The 17,990-nt window shown below is 37.9% G+C and overlaps 1 protein-coding gene across 5 annotated transcripts in view; it reads left to right on the top strand.

Moving 5' to 3' along the window:
* nos1.L (nitric oxide synthase 1 L homeolog) overlaps window positions 1-17,990 on the top strand; it is a 73,881-nt gene that overhangs the window by 46,020 nt on the left and 9,871 nt on the right. For all 5 annotated transcript variants that reach the window (XM_041587237.1, XM_041587193.1, XM_018255130.2 and 2 more), the window contains 16 exon segments: window positions 1,083-1,220; window positions 1,305-1,450; window positions 1,783-1,945; window positions 4,983-5,074; window positions 5,164-5,305; window positions 5,440-5,579; window positions 7,562-7,736; window positions 11,010-11,111; window positions 11,471-11,665; window positions 12,476-12,561; window positions 12,648-12,792; window positions 13,029-13,133; window positions 14,271-14,329; window positions 15,084-15,200; window positions 15,520-15,694; window positions 16,743-16,881. In XM_041587237.1, the coding sequence (XP_041443171.1) occupies window positions 1,083-1,220; window positions 1,305-1,450; window positions 1,783-1,945; window positions 4,983-5,074; window positions 5,164-5,305; window positions 5,440-5,579; window positions 7,562-7,736; window positions 11,010-11,111; window positions 11,471-11,665; window positions 12,476-12,561; window positions 12,648-12,792; window positions 13,029-13,133; window positions 14,271-14,329; window positions 15,084-15,200; window positions 15,520-15,694; window positions 16,743-16,881 (2,119 nt within the window).

Raw genomic sequence — 17,990 nt, 5'->3', positions numbered from 1 at the left:
GATATTGTAGAAAGTGGATAAGTGTTTGTCTAGGGTGTAACGTACATTCCAATTCCAGGAGGCCCATACCCTAGGGTCCGGAACACTTCTCAGCTGGGGGAGATTGGGGTTAAACCACAGTGGCATATATTTGGAGCATTAAGTATGGTTCTTAGGGAATTGACGGCAAGCCATTCTCCAAGAGTGAACAGTTGCCTTCATTAGAGCTGTGACCTCTACATTTTGCTTCACCCCTCTATATAATATGTTTTTAAGTGTCTCATAAGATCCTAACAAAGAAGCTTTTAAGTTAGTAGTATCTTTAACTCATCTAGTTTATTGAGTACAGTATTATGATTCTGACCCATTTACTGCAGAATTTCACGTAGGGTAGGGTCTGGCACGGATGGTACATCAGCCATATCAGTTGGCTCTGAGTCCAGCATGCCTGATGCCTGGGGATCGCCAGCTGCATGTGTTGTCGAGACCCTGGCAAATCTGCTTAATCTTTGCTGTGTTGTAGCACTTACTGAGTGCCCATCATCCGTCTCTGGTGAGGCCTCTCGGTTGGGCCTTGGTCTTTCGGCGCCATTTTGTGCAGTACCTGACGTTGCGTCTGTAGGCCTACCTCGTGGCCGAGTAGCACCGTGTTTCCCCATGTGAAACTGCACGCATGTAGCCCCAACAGACTGAGTGCTGTTTGTCCTGGTGAATGTGGGTGACGACAGGGATGTCCAAACTCTGGATTCCATTCAAAATTCAGGCCACGCCCCCCGGACTGATGAATACTTTGAATTGATGTGAGCAAGGCAGATCATCTTCTCAAAGCATCTAGAGATATACAGTATATGTGCAATCATAACAACATGATAGGAGATGCAGCTTACATAAAATGAATACACCCTGCAATATATTGACTTATTAAAAATGTCTAATTCTAAACCAGAATGGACAAATTTGACCCTTTAGAGGAGGTGTGTGTAAGAAGCCTTCCAGATGTAGCTGTAATAATCAAAATTAATGTAAAAAATAATAATTTTCTCCCTTTTCTTCTTAGAAGACCCCCACTATAATGCTTTCCTCCTTGTTTTGCTGAAATGTAGGTCACATTAACTGGTAGACATTCCCCTGCAAAGAGCCAAGTGAATGGAAGTCCATCCAAATGTCCTCGTTATTTGAAAATTCGTAATTGGGATTCAAACACTACACTTAATGACACCCTGCACAGCAAGGCTTCCATGGTATGATTTATAACTGGAATTTGTAATGTCAGTCATGAGGCAGTTAATGTGTATTAGTGAACTTGATGTCCTGTGTTCTTTTAGCCAACACCCTGCACGCAACAGATATGCATGGGAGCCGTAATGACACCCCCACATTATGTTCGCAAACCAGAGGACATTCGGACCAAAGAAGAGCTTCTTCCCCTTGCTAAGGAATTTATTGACCAATATTTCTCATCAATTAAAAGGTAAGGCTATTAATCCATCAAAGGTGGAATAAAAGTTGTGCACAATAAATATATTAGTTGATCCACTACAATCTCGAAAAGTCTCGAAAGTACTAATTGCCCCAGTGTAATACCAGTAGCAACCAATCAGAGTTTTGCTTTAAACAGCTAACCTGCAGAAAACAGATCAAAACTAACTGCTTCGTAGTAGCTATTGGTAACTGCACTGGTGCAATGTAGCCTCTGCACTAGACAATCAGTCTCAGTTTGTTGCTTGTAACCCAAATCCACCAACTCTGCAAGTCTGAAGCATACATTCTCTTAATGCCTCTCTGTTTCTCTATTGTCCAAAGGTTTGGCTCTAAGGCACACATGGACAGACTACAAGAAGTGACAAAGGAGATTGAAGCCACAGATACCTATCAGCTACGGGATACAGAGCTTATTTACGGAGCCAAGCATGCCTGGAGGAATGCATCCAGATGTGTGGGGAGAATCCAGTGGTCAAAACTGCAGGTCAGTGACTTTTCTATCCATGTTGTCTAGATGTGACACTTTTATTATTATATTAATTAACAAAACTACAAATATTCAATTGAATTAATTAAATACATCATGCCATAAGCCATCATGCTATTTATATATGATGCATTCAAGGCTGAGCCAAAGGCATTGTTTATATGCAGTCCTGGCTTAGAGCTGGTAGATTACAAAAAGAGAGTATGGTGCATCCAACCTGTAAAAAGCAACTAAAAAAAAAACTAAGTCAAAACAATGTCCAGATTAGAATATGGCTTGGGAGGACCTACTCACAGTTCACCACAGTCCAAGGGTGCATGCACATGGAAAAAAAAAACAGATATGTGAGTCCCTCCAAAAAGTATCAAGGCAGCAAGTAAAAAAATACAAAAATTTATTAGGACATATTATAACATTGCCTGACACGTTTTATGCCTGTTGGGGCGTTTGAAGTTTATCTACTAGAATGCAGTGTTTGTCACATTCAATATTCATGCCAAACCTCTTGTCCACTTAAAAACCGTATCAAAGAACATATCCTAGATATAAAGAAAGGAAGCCAATATTCCTATGTAGCAAAGCACTTCCAGGAGTGTAATGGTGGGGATGTTACTAAATTGGTGGTTTTAGGCATAGACAAAGCAGTAAGTGGAAAATAGGGTGGAGATATCATACCTAGATTGCTCCGCATGGAAACGAAGTGGATCTTCTATTTACAAACCAGAAGGCCACTTGGCTTAAACAGTGATTTTGATTTCACATGTTTTTTCAAATAAGCCAGGTGCCACTGGATATATAAGTTTAGAAACAAACACTATACATTAAACACCTGGAATCTGTAACAACACCATTTGCAAGTTTATATTTCTTGTTGTGTGCCAAAAAAACGTAAAGATAGATATTTCCTGATTACCTTTACCAAGTTTGACACACTACTGTCGTATGACATAAGTTTAAGATTGAATACCTTTAATGGAGTACTTATATTTTGTAAAAGCATTACATGTAAGTATATATATAAGCTTATTGTGTGTCTTAAGACTCAAAGATATATGTCCCCTGAGTACCCATATTAAGTAAGAAAGTGGAGAAACTTTTCTATGATGCCTATCCAATTTTATACTATATATATATATATATATTACTGTATCACCTTATTATTATCATTATTATGTATTCATATTTTCAATTTTTATCATATTTCCATTTCTTTGTATATATATATATATATATATATATATATATATATATATATATATATATATATACACTTAACCAATTAAGTCCGCACACGCTCTCCTTCACTTAATGAATTTACTATTTATTATATAAAGGCATCAACGTTTCGGTTCTCTGTCTAGAACCTTTGTCAAGCAAACTGTTCAATGTGACAGAGAATGCTTTTCCTTAATAAATAAGCAATTCATTATGGAGCAGAGGAGGTGGCTATAGGGTATAGGGTTGTGACCAATTAAACAGGTCATAATGTGACAAAAGGATAAAACCTGAATGTTGTGACGGGAATGCTGCTTTCCAGCTAACTATACGATTTTTATGACTAAGCACGTATGCTCCAAGTCAGATTGAAAATTAAGATGGTAAGAAGTACTTGAACATGACATAAATAGATCAAGGCCAGAGCTTACCCGGGGGCCGCTGACAGAGGTTTAGGAGTTTCTGGTTAGCTTATAATGTACCAATTACCTTTCCACTATATATCAGCAGGCATTGTGTCTAGGCATGTGCTGCCCTGAAAACCTGCCTATCAATGCTGACTGAGTGATGCAATTGGACATCTCCGATCCAGGCTGTTTTATCCTCAATGTAGTCATATCTTCTGCTTGAATTTATTGCCTATCAGCAATGAAATAGGGGGTTATGTGCATCTGCTTATAAACTGTTTCCTGCACAGTGAAGCTATGTACTACATGTAATTCAATAGAATTATCCTTAAACAAAGAATGATGTTCACAGTTAAGGCTTTTTACGTAATAAGAATATAATGGAATATCCAGATTGTCCCATTGGGAGTCTGAGTGTCTTTGTATATGTTAAAAAAACCAATAGCAGAAAAGAGATTATACTGTACCAGCATAAGCCCAATAAGACCTTGAGGAAGCATAAAACATACATTTATTAGTAGAGCTTAGCTGTAAATGACATTATCGATACATGTGTGCAGAACAGGAGAAAGAAAAAAAAAATTCTCACATTTTATTTATTAAACACTCTGGTCTATTACTAAAACTGTGTAAAGCAAAGTTAGAATACACCACACATCACCACGTTGACTCCATGCCACACCATGTCACTCAAGCATATCTTCTCTGCTTCAACTTGTCCTTAAGCTGGCCATAGACGCAAAGATCCGATCGTACGAATCAACGTACGATCGGACTTTCCCATCTCCCGACCCTCCACTAACCATTCAGATAAGTCTTTACCATTCCGATCAAATAAGAACAGATCACCCAATGTTCTGCCCCTGAAAGCAATCGTACGGTACTTATGTCTGACAAAGCTGGTGACAGTCTCCCTCTGAAAATCGTACGATCGGCAATACACGCAGAGATATTATCGGCAGGCGACAGAAATTTTCTAACCTATCCGATCGACCAAACGACCGATCTCCGCCGGACGAAAAATGTCGGGACTCTCCACACACGGTCCGAAAATCGTACGAATCCACGATTCGTACGATCGGATCTTTGCGTCTATGGCCAGCTTTAGACTTTAATCTGTCGATGGGCGACATGATAGTGTAATTCCACATCTTGAAAAATGACACTCCCTTTACACTAGAATTAGTATTACAAATACCAATTTATTTTACATCACTCTTTTCATTTTTATTTTGATGTAAAACATTTTACACAGTTTATAAATATGCACATCCTTTAGGTGAGAGATACTGATACTGTTGCCCAAACGGCTAGGTTAGTTTGGGTCCTGGGGTGGGTTATCGGGCCCAATAACAGTTTGCAGAGAAAAGTGGTACCGTAACTACAAGATGATCTCCCATTTCTGCTCCTAGTTATTTGATGCTCGAGACTGCACCACTGCTCATGGGATGTTCAATTACATTTGCAACCACATTAAATATGCCACCAACAAAGGCAACCTCAGGTGAGAACTACCTTCCTTGCATCATACAGTTTATTATACCAAACCTTCAAGGTGACTATTAATGGAGTTTACCCAATGTCTCCTCACAGATCAGCAATCACTATCTTCCCCCAAAGAACGGATATGAAGCACGACTTTAGAATCTGGAATGCTCAGCTTATTCGCTATGCTGGATACAAACAGCCTGATGGTTCGGTGCTGGGAGACCCTGCAAATGTAGAATTGACAGAGGTAATATCATCCAAAGCTCCACTATCTATCTCAGCCCCAGCATGCACCAATCTATGAGAATATTACAGTTATATCACAAACCTAAGTTATGTATTAGTGTTGAATAAGAACCAACTGTATATTTCTCTCTTTAGATCTGCATTCAACAGGGCTGGAAGGCCCCTCATGGACGCTTTGATGTACTACCTCTAATGCTCCAAGCAGATGGCAATGATCCTGAATTGTTTGAGATCCCTCCTGAACTGATAATGGAAGTCAACATAAGGCATCCAAGGTAAGGGAAATGCTACTGGGATAAAATTAAAAAGGATTATCATAAATATATACACATACAAGTTTTATAACTTTCTCATGTATGGGATTCTTTATCCAGAAACCCGTTTTCTAGAAAGCTCAGGTCATCTCCTATAGAGTCCATTTCAAGCAATAAAAATAAATCATTTTTTCTCTGTCATAATAAAACAGTGGTGGTCATTTATAAAGTTCGTGCAGCGCATATTTTTTCGCAAATGGCTGTATTGCCCATGTTTTTTCCTGAACGCTAATATATTGCATTGCTCTGCCTGTCTTTCCAGTTTTTGAAAATTTGCATTGTGAATAAATTTTCACAAATGGTGCGCAAATGAGACGGAAGTTTGCGCGAGCGCACCCAATGTTTGAGGTTGTTGTGCACGAAAATAGCATTCAGTAACTTAAATTCTCACCTTGCGAAACTGTTTTGCGAATATTTTTGTGGTGTAAATTAGTTGGAGAGTGTGCGCATAAATATTCGCAATTTGCGTTTTTGACACATTTAAAAAGCTCTTATAGACATTCGCATTGTGAAAAAAAATTCGCAATTCTGTTTGCACCACACTTATTCAGCTTTATAAATATAACCATGCGCAGGGCACATATATTCACTTTGCGAACCAATCTGCCTTGCGCGAAGTTTATAAATGACCCCGAGTAACTTGTTCTTGATCCTACCTAAGCTGCATGATTATCATTATAAATACTGTACATGCACATAAATGTTTTACAACTTTATAATACAGGTATGGGATTCTTTATCCAGAAACCCGTTTTCTCGAAAGCTTGGTCCATTTCCCAGAGAGTCCATTTTAAGCAAATAACTATATGAATGTAATAATAAAACAGTACCTTGGGCTTGATATAAACTAAGATAGAATTAATCCTTACTGGAAGCAAAACAATGCTATTTGGTTTATTTAATGTTTAAATGCTTTTAGCTTTTACGGTGTGGTGATCCAAGTTACAGAAAGATCCCTTATCGAGAAAACCACTGGCCCTAAGCATTCAGCATAATAAGTCCTATACCTTTAATTTAGGCATCCATGGGTGCCTAGTAAAATCAACAAATAGAATTTGATCATTCAACTCTCCTGACAGCTGCACCTAAGTACCTATCAGAGGACTGAAGGTGAAAGCTAACGTTATAGTCAGTCCATGCATAAACTTGGTTATTATGGGTATGCTGTTTACAAATAAACAATTGGGAAAGTCATTTATTAAGAATTTATATAATTCCTGCAACTGTTGCTAGTGTCTAGTATTTATTAGAATTTAGCATTTTCCCCATCATGCTACATTTTATATTTAAGTTTTGTCTTTGCAAACAAATACCAAGTCATTTTCCATCTAGCAATTAGCACCTTTAATATGCCAGAAATGTGGATACATTTTAAAGGAAGATAATGCATGCCCTGTTCATGCCATCTTATGCCTGTGCAAACTGCCAAGTGAATAGGGGCACATAGAATCTAATTTAATTCCTGCTATAGACTGCTTTTAAGCACAGGTCTCTCTTTTCGACACAGGCACTGGCAATCTTAATGAGAGCTGAATGCAGGAATAATGTGCAGACAATTTCAGCCTTTGGGATATTTGACCTGCCTGTTTTATGAAAGGGAGCAATTTGCCATGAAATCCCCAAGTGTCAGATACTGAAACTGCTGTAGCTTTGGCTTGTGTTTCAAGCTGTAGATAGATCAAGGAAGAGATGTACTTCATAGACTTTATTCTCTGCTTTTCAATTTGTCAGTTAGCTTTAGGGTAAACTGTACACTGTTTATACCAATGGTGGCCCTGCTTGCACATGAAGGCTAATAGTTTACCGTATAGATAAGTGCTGCAAAATAACACCAAAATATAGCTTAAGTGCCTTAGCAAATGTACTGAAAAGGCAAACATGTCAGAGGAAATTAAATGAAAGCATTTACATGATATAAGGCTTATTCTTTGTATTTCCAAAAGACTAGAGTGGTTTAAGGATCTGGGATTAAAGTGGTATGGACTGCCTGCTGTATCCAACTTGCTGCTGGAAATCGGAGGCTTGGAATTCAGTGCCTGTCCCTTCAGCGGATGGTACATGGGGACAGAAATTGGTGTTCGAGATTACTGTGACAACTCCCGCTACAACATACTGGAGGTACTGTGGCCTGGTAAAGAGCTCCACCTTTTGACAAACACAGAATACTGCACGGACAACGCTACGCTAGTTTCATAACCTCGAAAGATCACTTGACTAAAGTCACATTTGGCCTGTAACATTAAAATATATACAAGTACAAGTTTATTAACAAAAGACAATGGACTATACTCAAAAATCCACAGAGGCAATGTATGGTAAGATGTTACAAGGCCAGGACAGTTCAAGCAGAGATGGCACCATGTGACGCCATGTGTATGCAGCTAGGGAAGTTTAAATTACACCTCTAGGATGTAATGCCCCATCATGGTCTGGATCCCATACAGTGGAATGATCAGGGAGAAATATTCTAAGCCTGATTACCCATCCAGCTGCGGTCCCTTCACTTTAGGCAGACACAGAGCCAAGGGGAGAGCTACTTCTTACTAAAATCCTTGTTAGCACACAGACTCTTTCTATTTAACATCACTATCTCACTTTCCTAAAGAGTACTATAAAATGATATAACCTGTCACTGGCTGGCCTCATTCACTAGGTCTTTCACTAGAGGTACAGGTCCCTCTAGGGCAGAACAGCTTTACTGGGCCTTATTGAATCCAGGCTCAGTAGTAGCATTGACCTGGTTCAACATTGCAGGCCCTAACAAGACACTATGTTAAAGTGTGGCAGGAAGTGGTCATAAGGCTTTAGGCCAATAGTACAAATATGTAAATTAAGTAACTAGATACATGGGCATCTGCTCAGCAACTAGGGAGATAGGGAAGTGTAGGGATTTAAAGCCATAGGGACATATTAAACCTATGGGTCCCTACATCTCTTGTATCCGCCCATATTAATACTGTGGGGGTTCACTTGCTGGTAGGCTGCAAAAGAGGCGACTTCACACACCAGGATCGGTTTAAGGGCTTCCTGCCCGCGTTTATTTTCCAGCGGCTGCAGAAATTTCCCCTCGCAGGGGAAGGTAACCGAAACACAGCAGTTCAACAGAAAAAATCCAACCTTCTGGTTCACAAACTAAATGCTTTGCTTTCTCTCCTAAAGCTGAGCAATACCAGCAGTTTGTCTCACACACATTCAGCACTGCTGCTCAGCATCAGGTGTACTAAATAGGCCTAGGGCCTCTTGAAAACCTGGCCTACGGATTTGGGAATCCGCCCCACCCTACTCTTGCGGGTTCCCAGTAAGACCAGTCCCAGTTCATCAATTACAAAAACCTTGCAGAGAGACATAGGGGCAAATTCACTAAAGCGCGAAGTGCCGAACGCTAGCGTTAATTCGCTAGCGTTGGCCATTTTCGCTACTGCGCAAATTCACTAACGAACGCTGGCGTAGTTTCGCTAGTGTTACTTCGCCAGGCAAATCTTCGCTAGCGACGAAACTACGCAAATTCACTAACTTGCGCAGTGTAGCGAACGCTACCTTTTACGCTAGACTTCCTTCGCCACCTCAGACCTGGCGAAGCGCAATAGAGTAGATAGGGATTGTTTCAAAAAAAGTCAAAATTTTTTCTAAGTCCCAAAAAACGCTGGCGTGTTTTCTACATGACGGGTGATAGGCTGAAAAAGATCGAAAAATTTTTGGGGCTCCCCTTCCTCCCCCCTACATTTCCTGACTCATGGCAACTTACCTAGACAGTGGGCACATGTGTAGGGCAAAATAAAAATTTTATTGGCTGATTTGAAGGTTTTCTAGGCATTTGTAGTGCAGATACGTGTTCCTCCATTGAAATTTGAATTTCGCGCCGTATGCAAATTAGCCTTCGCTAGCGCAAGTTCGCTTTATATAGCGAAACAACGCTAGCGCAACTCCGCAGCCTTTCGCTATCCCTGCGCGCAACTTCGCATTTTAGTGATTTTGCGTATCGCTAGCGAAAATTCGCCTGGCGAAGTGCTGCGAAGAGCGGCGAAGTTGCGCCTGGCGCAACTTCGACTCTTAGTGAATTTGCCCCATAGTGTTTCTCTGCTAAGAGCACTACTGGTCTCACCTCAGTAACAATATCTGAGAATCCGTGGCCCAACATACATTCCATCAATCACTTTTTCCCAGGAAACTGGGGACCTTTTTGTCACCATACCACACAATACATATGAACAAAAGTATCACATGCTTGTGTAAAAATTATTTTTTGGATAACATATTCTAGAAATCTGTACATCATACAGTTAATAATGAATAAATATTATACTAAGGGCAAAATTATTGGCTTTGCTCTATTTAAAATAATTATTTTGCTTAATTAGCAACTTAACTTGTAGCTTGTTTCTCGTGGGATTGTTATACAATTTATTTTTCTTTGAGTTTGGGGAATATCAATTTGCTGCAATTTTGTTCGTTTAGAAGAGATAGCAAGGTCAGTATGACAGCACAGCTAGACATCCTTAGAGAACCAGTGTCAGGAACAGATTCCCTATAATTCAGCTAGAAAATCTATATACACTTCTTGATCTTTTTCCCTCTAGAGCCCAGAAGGAGATAGCCAGAAACTAATTAGAATCATCTCTTATCACATATGCCTCCTGCAGCATGGACTCCACAAAGCTGTTAAAACTTCCTAAAATAGGATGTAAATCGTTCTTACTTATAAATGGCAAGCATCTGTTGAGTCCAATAGACCAGTATGTTGCAAAATGTCACTGATGCAACAAAAAGAGCAAAAACAAAAGTTAATAGGGTTGTTCACTTTTGAATTAATGTTTAGTATGGAGTGTGATATTCTGAGTCAATTTGCTATTGTTTTTTATTTTTTATTATATATGTTGAGTTATTTAGCTTTTTATTCAAATTACCCTAGCAACCATGCATTGAATTGTACAAGTGTCTGGAATTTGAACAGGAGAGCATCTGAATAGTTACATGGAATTTGTATTTTGTATTTAAACTAAGAAAAAATGAAGACCAATTGAACAGTTGCTTAGAATATGCCATTGTATAGCATACTAAAAGTTAGCCTGAAGGTGATGCACCAATTTAAAGCTATTGTGAGAAAACATTCCAATATGTGCATCTATAGTTATGGTTAACCCAATATTGCAACAGGAGTTAAATATAGTGCATTGATATTAACTGGGATGCATCATCCATTGGTTCCTTCTTGTCCTAACACCTGAAACTTAGCATGAGGAATAATGCAGAAAACAGATTTTGTACTAGTCTGGAATATGTTCCTAGTGTTAGTAAACTAATCTTGTTATTAATTGTTGCAGCACTTTAGAATATTGACTTTTATTCCTGCATTTTGTTTTGGACTCACATTTTATACAACTTTTGTGACAGGAAGTGGCCTTAAAAATGAATCTGGACACAAGGAAAACCTCCTCTCTGTGGAAGGATCAAGCTCTGGTGGAGATAAACATTGCTGTGTTGTACAGTTTCCAGGCAAGTTCTGAAATCTCTAGTACCAACCTCTAGCCATAAACCTGGAATATATATTGAAAAAGTTAATAAATAAAGCACAGATGCAATGGGAACAGAGAAATAAATAACATGAAAAGTGAATCCTCAGACCCAACCGCTAGTATGGTGCAGGGTTTAAATTATGGGATGGAAAAAAGAAACTGATTTAGATGCTTTGACTGGGCTTATCTTAAACTGTATATTTAAGATGTTTCTCATTATAGCATTACTGAAAGTCATAATTCTTGATTGTTCTATGAATGCATAATGTACAATAAAAATGGAAACCCCAGATCCATCATGTACCTTTATTCAGCTGTATCTCCTGCTTTATGCTGCAGAGCGATAAAGTAACAATCGTGGACCATCACTCTGCTACTGAGTCTTTCATCAAACATATGGAGAATGAATACCGGTGCCGAGGAGGCTGCCCAGCAGACTGGGTTTGGATAGTGCCGCCGATGTCTGGAAGCATTACACCTGTATTTCACCAGGAAATGTTAAACTACCGTCTTACACCTTCATTTGAGTACCAGGTATTTTTCATAAGCTATTAGCCTGCAACATTGAAGGCATTCAACTTCATGGAGCCCACTGTAAAGTGACAGAAAAGGAGGACACACAAGCGAGCAGAAAATATGTATTGCACTCATTGCACATAAGAGGACAAATAAGCTGTAGCAAATATGGACTAAGGCTTACACACCTTGGAGTTACCTGGCACCCAGGACATGTTGGTCATTTACAATAATATCCCTGCTGAGCTGTCATAGGACTGATAACATCTAGCCCTAATACTATACATGGGGATAGAAGAGAATGGGATAAGGTATTGCATACTCTACTGGAAAGATAGGTGCCCTAATACACAGCTTGACTCTGCATATTATATGGTATTTTGCTTATAAAAAAAGGTAGAGAGTGTTGTATTCATAACATTTCCAATTCCCAATATCAAATAGAAAACGGAAAATGGATATTCTGTAAATAATTTTCTTTTACTTCTTTTATTTTTTATTTCTTATTTTCTTTTATTTCTTTTATATAGTTACTAATTTGGTGTGATTTCTAGCACAACAGTTTATACAGGTTATTTAAAGCACTGCGTATCTTGACAGCGCTATATAAATAAATAATGATGATGATGAGGTTATGAAAATATTACCAATCTCATGCAACTCAGCTCATTGTAAAAATTAACACATTAATGTACTAGAAAAAAAAAGAAGTTTTGTGTTCCTAACAATCTAATATTTGGTGACTTGCACAAGGTCACCAGGACCTAGAAAAGGAATAGAACACCAAACAATATATATATTATAATTGGTTTGTTTGTATATTACCAGCCGGATCCATGGAATACCCACGTATGGAAAGGAGTTAATGGAACGCCAACAAAGAAAAGGGCCATTGGATTTAAAAAGCTGGCAAAGTATGTAGAGTGAATATTAAATGTGAAAATATTATTCATGCAGTTGTTTTACTGATATTGAGTAAGTCCTACATTTCTCAAAACAGGGCAGTTAAATTTTCGGCTAAATTAATGGGACAGGCCATGGCTAAAAGAGTAAAGGCCACAATTCTCTACGCAACAGAAACTGGGAAATCACAAGTCTATGCAAAAACTTTATGCGAAATCTTCAAGCATGCATTTGATGCAAAGGTGAGAACATGCATAATTGTCATCCAAATCCATATGACCACAAAGAGCTAGAAAGAAAGCTATAGTTCAATGAAAGTCCAAAAGAATGGTCTATGATTGAGCCAAGAGTAAGCAAAGAAAAGTTAGAAAGAAAAAGGTTTATATATCATAGTAATAAAGAAGTTCAGTCTGTGCTTGTTTTTCTCCCCTGAATTTCTGAGCTCAAGCATTAACCATGTAAAAATGTTTCTCTACAGGTTATGTCAATGGACGAATATGACGTTGTGCACTTGGAGCATGAAACACTTGTCCTAGTAGTGACAAGTACTTTTGGCAATGGTGATCCTCCAGAAAATGGAGAGGTATGGTATTCAGATACACAGCATAATACTACAATATTAACAAAGGAAATAACTCTAGTTACTTATACACTTTCAACACTATACCATGAAGTACAGGATCCATTATCCGGAAACCCATTATCCAGAAACAGGTACAGGATACATTATCTGGAAACCCATTATCCAGAAACCTCTGAATATAGGAAAGATATCTCCCATAGACTCCATTTTAAACAAATGATTCAAATTTTTGAAAACTATTTGCATGTGCATTGTACATGATACCAACTAAGATATAATGAATTCTTATTGGAGGCAAACCCAACCTATTTGGGTTTATTTAATGTTTAAATGATTTTAATATACTTAAGGTATGGAGATTAAAATTATGGAAACATCCCTTATCTGGAAAACACCAGGTCCCGAGCATTCTGGAAAACAGGTCCCATACCTTTACTTAATTATGTAATGCGTGTTGAGCTGATGTTTTTGGTGCCTGTGGATCAAGGACAAATCAGTTTAAAGTAATCTGATGTCCAGGCAACAATTATGTGCAACCTTGTATCCAAGTACTGTAATGAAAAGAAAGGAGTTTAATGGGAGCCTAATTTATCCTCCTGCATTTCTCTCTTATGTCACAGGCAGGCGAGTGAGCTTATTTATGAAAAAAACTTGAACTTAAAAAAACTCAATCGAATAAAAACATGAAAAACAATCAAATGCAGCAAATTTGTGCATTAATCATCATTTTCAATGGGTCTAACAACTCGCAAAAAAATATAAAAGATTTGAATAGAAAAAAATTATTTAAAGTATGCCCTGGACAATTCCTATAGACTTCTACATGAATTTGACAGCTTTTAGATTCCAAATTTGAACTTATGAGTTATCTAATGCTTAATACATTTCTAAAATGTGAGTTTTGAAAACTCTATTTGAATTTGTCGATTTTAGTGCAAAGAAATCATGGTAAAAATTCAAATTTGAATATTGATAAATCAGCCCCTTAGTGTGAGCCCTGATGTCATTTGGTGTATGTTAGTTAGAGGGTCTTGTTTAAGTAAGGGGAAAAGTTACAGTAAATCTAGTCTAAAATATATACAGCTTTAGTAATGTAAGTACAGCACTGTCATTGTTGTTCTCTAATGTCCATTACAGAAGTTTGGCTGTGCATTAATGGAAATGAGACATCCCAACTCTAACGTGGAGGAGAGGACGTAAGTATTTTTTCTTCCATGAAGTACTTGCTCGTGAAATGGAGCTATTGTATCCCTGTTGCAAGCACAAGGAATAATTTTCTGTCCCAGCATTTGTCGGACTACAAGTTTTAACTCCCTTACTTGTGGGATGTTGAGAGAGGTAGTTCTGTAAAAGCTGATGTGCCAAAAGTTGCCTGTCTTTGGCACACTGCCTTTGATATAAAATGTATTTATTGGCACTGAAAGTTAGGTTTCTTTATGACTATGAGAATTTTCATTCATCCAGGTCATGGTATATCTAGTATAGGTAATTCTAAAACAACTTGACATGCTGAGTTATCTTTGAAGATGTTTCACTACTCATCCAAGCAACTTCTTCAGTTCAACTGAACTAAAGAAGCCTCTCGGACGAGTAGTGAACCATCTTCAGTGATTACTCAGCAAGTCTAGTTGTTTAAGAATTACCTTTAGGTTTCTTTACTTCAACCCATTGATAGTACCTTATCATATAAGCCCAATGTTAAAACTTCCAGTTGGCATAGTACAGGTGTATATGTATAAGATAAGATGCCATACATGCCCATATTTTGTTGAGCAGACTATTTTGCTGTATGATGGCATGTCTAGAGTCAAAATATTATCTTCATGGTGAATGGAAGTGAATAGGAGCTGAGCTCATACCATCAAGCTTAGTGTCAATATACTATACAGAAAGAAATCATATTAAATAGGCAATGCAATAATAAAAATATCTTTCCTTATGTTCCTGCAGAAGCTACAAAGTCCGTTTTAACAGCGTCTCGTCCTCTGCTGATGCCCAGAAATCATCTGCTAATGAGACGGGACCCAGAGACAACTTTGGAAGTGCAGGTCCCCTAGCTAATGTTAGGTAAGGATCTGGCAGGAAGTGACTGCTCAGCTGAACCATGGATTGTTAAGGGGCCTTATGGTGACTGCGTGGATATGGTGGATATGGTAGCCGTTTCCCCTGCTGTTAGCACTTACTGAAACTTTAACAAACGTGTGATCTATATAGGTCAAACCACATAAAAACATACCATGGCCAGTACAAGCCATCACTTTTTATCCAGCTACTACTTAAAACTGAAACAATCATGTCATTTATGAAACAAAGCTGTCCTATTAAAAGTAAAATCATATAAATGTGATAGATTTACAAATTATATTTTTTCATCATGCAACTTCAGATTCTCAGCATTCGGACTGGGCTCCCGAGCTTATCCCCACTTCTGTGCCTTTGCCCGTGCGGTTGACACGTTGTTGGAGGAGCTTGGAGGAGAAAGAATAATGAAAATGGGGGAAGGGGATGAACTGTGCGGACAAGAAGAATCATTTAGAACATGGGCCAAAAAAGTGTTTCAGGTAAAATCTGTGTTTTATCTGCATTACTCAAATTGTAAAAACCCAGGAATTGATTCTTTCCTGTGTTTTGTCTGTCTTGTTTTTCATATTTAATCTGATGAAAGTGTGACTTGAAAGAATATTAGGAAAAAGCTGGTTATTTTGTTTGAACTTAAACAATTCTAAAAAATTAAAGAAGAGCCCCCAAAGCCATAACTAGCAGTTCCTTCAATGTATTATAAATATCAGATAAAGTAGCATAAACATACAGTATGAGTCATATTGATTGTCTTAGTAAAGTTTCACGTGTTGCACACGTGCAAGTGAAAAAGGAAACTATTCAGATTAACTTTGAAAATAGTTCTTCGTGCAGTTGGCAGGTGTCATGCCATAGATCACTAGCTAGTACAGTATATTTTGAACAAAGGCTGCTATAATACATGTTTTAAGGGGCTTGTTACCTTAGAATGGCTTCTTTTGCTTTTGTTTATCCTTTCAAAAGGGTTTAAACATACTCCAAATCAAATTGTTTGTTTATGCCAACAAAAGTTTCAGTCTTTGTGAATGTTCAACATGAAAGGGGTTATTTATTTTACCCCGAATCTGACAAAAGTCAAAATCTGCCACCTCAAACCTGCCGAGGTCATGTAGAAGTCAATGGCAGATGTCACTTTTACAATTTGAAGATATCGTGATCTGTGCTGGGTTACGTCCAATAATGCAGGGTTTTAGGGTGGTAACCCGAAAAAATCGAGTGATTTGGGTGTCAAATCTGAAAAATTTGTACGATTCAAGTTTTTGCTCGATTTAAGAGTCTTTCCCTGCACCACATTTTTCGAGTTATTTAATTAATAATTAAATTAACAATGTGGATGGGAGTTTGGTCAAGCTTGGTTTGATAAAGAGCTGAAAGAAATTCACATTTTAGTAAATAACCCCCTAAATATTAACACAAAAATGTTTAATCACAAGCTTATGTTTTGGTAACCAGTGGCTGCATGTTGTCAATGTTAATGGTTTACACAATATTTTGGGTGGACATGTAATTGTTGGGTTTATTGTTGTACAGGCTGCATGTGACGTCTTTTGTGTAGGAGATGATGTAAGTATTGAAAAAGCAAACAACTCACTGATTAGCAATGACCGCAGCTGGAAAAGAAGCAAGTACCGAATCAGCTTTGTGGCCGAGGCACCAGAACTTACACAAGGTGAGGGCTTATACCCACTTGGCCTATCCAAATGTGAGAATCTGGGCTGAGTACAGTCCGTTATGGGATTTCTATACCAACCAAACTTTCTAAAGGCTCATAGACTTTGTATATGATAACATAAGTTATATTATATTCCAGTTATATGGAAGTAGGTAAAAAGTACACTATTAAAGTGTTTTTTTGGCCTACATATTCTCACCTATTCTTGTGTATTTTTCACTTTACAATAAAAAATGGTGGATATCCATTGATGCACAATTGAACCTATTGCAGCATCTGCACATTTGGAATCCAAGCCCTTAGTTATTACTCCTCAGTGTTACTACATTTTTCAACACCTCTTATTAAATATTAATAACACACAAGCCAACTATACAAGTCACACTCTCTATTGTATCCAGTGGAGGTGCACACCGTCAGTTGTTAATCTTTGATTAGAAGGCTGTTAGTATGTAATTCCCCTGGATACTCCGTCCTGATATCCATAAATCATGTAACTGTATCAGAGAAGATGGGAAAACATACAGCAGGCAGAATAACTGCTAATAAGCTTTTATTTTATGTCCACACGACATGTTTTGGGCTGCAAAGGCCCTTTCTCAAGTGTGAAAGGGCCTTTGCAGCCCGAAACATGTCGTGTGGACATAAAATAAAAGCTTATTAGCAGTTATTCTGCCTGCTGTATGTTTTCCCATCTTCTCTGATACAGTTACTCTCTATTGTATATCAATATCTTATATCAACTCATAAGTTGGGTCAAGCGTATGTCCAATATAAAGATAAACATGATATGATATAATGAATATTAGATATAATATGAAACTTGTACACTTTGCTTGTATGATTTTATTTCATGCCCTTTCTTCGATAAAAGGCATTAACGTGTTTATTATTAAAAATGTGGGTACAGCAAGGGGTGTGTTAGATTCAAAGAGGTCATCAGAAATGCATCAGATTCAACCTTACTTACTGTTATGTTATAAACGTATATATAAAGTAATAAATGCTTAAACATAATGTCGCCAAGGGGTTGTATATTAGCCTTACCTTACTCAGTAAGCACAATATAAAGAACAGTACTGCAAATAAGTAATGAATATTAATTC

The sequence above is a fragment of the Xenopus laevis genome, chromosome 1L, assembly GCF_017654675.1.
Source record: "Xenopus laevis strain J_2021 chromosome 1L, Xenopus_laevis_v10.1, whole genome shotgun sequence".
Classification (NCBI taxonomy): domain Eukaryota; kingdom Metazoa; phylum Chordata; class Amphibia; order Anura; family Pipidae; genus Xenopus; species Xenopus laevis.
The sequence above is the reverse complement of the archived record's forward strand: the minus strand, read 5'-3'. Positions and strand labels throughout refer to the sequence as shown.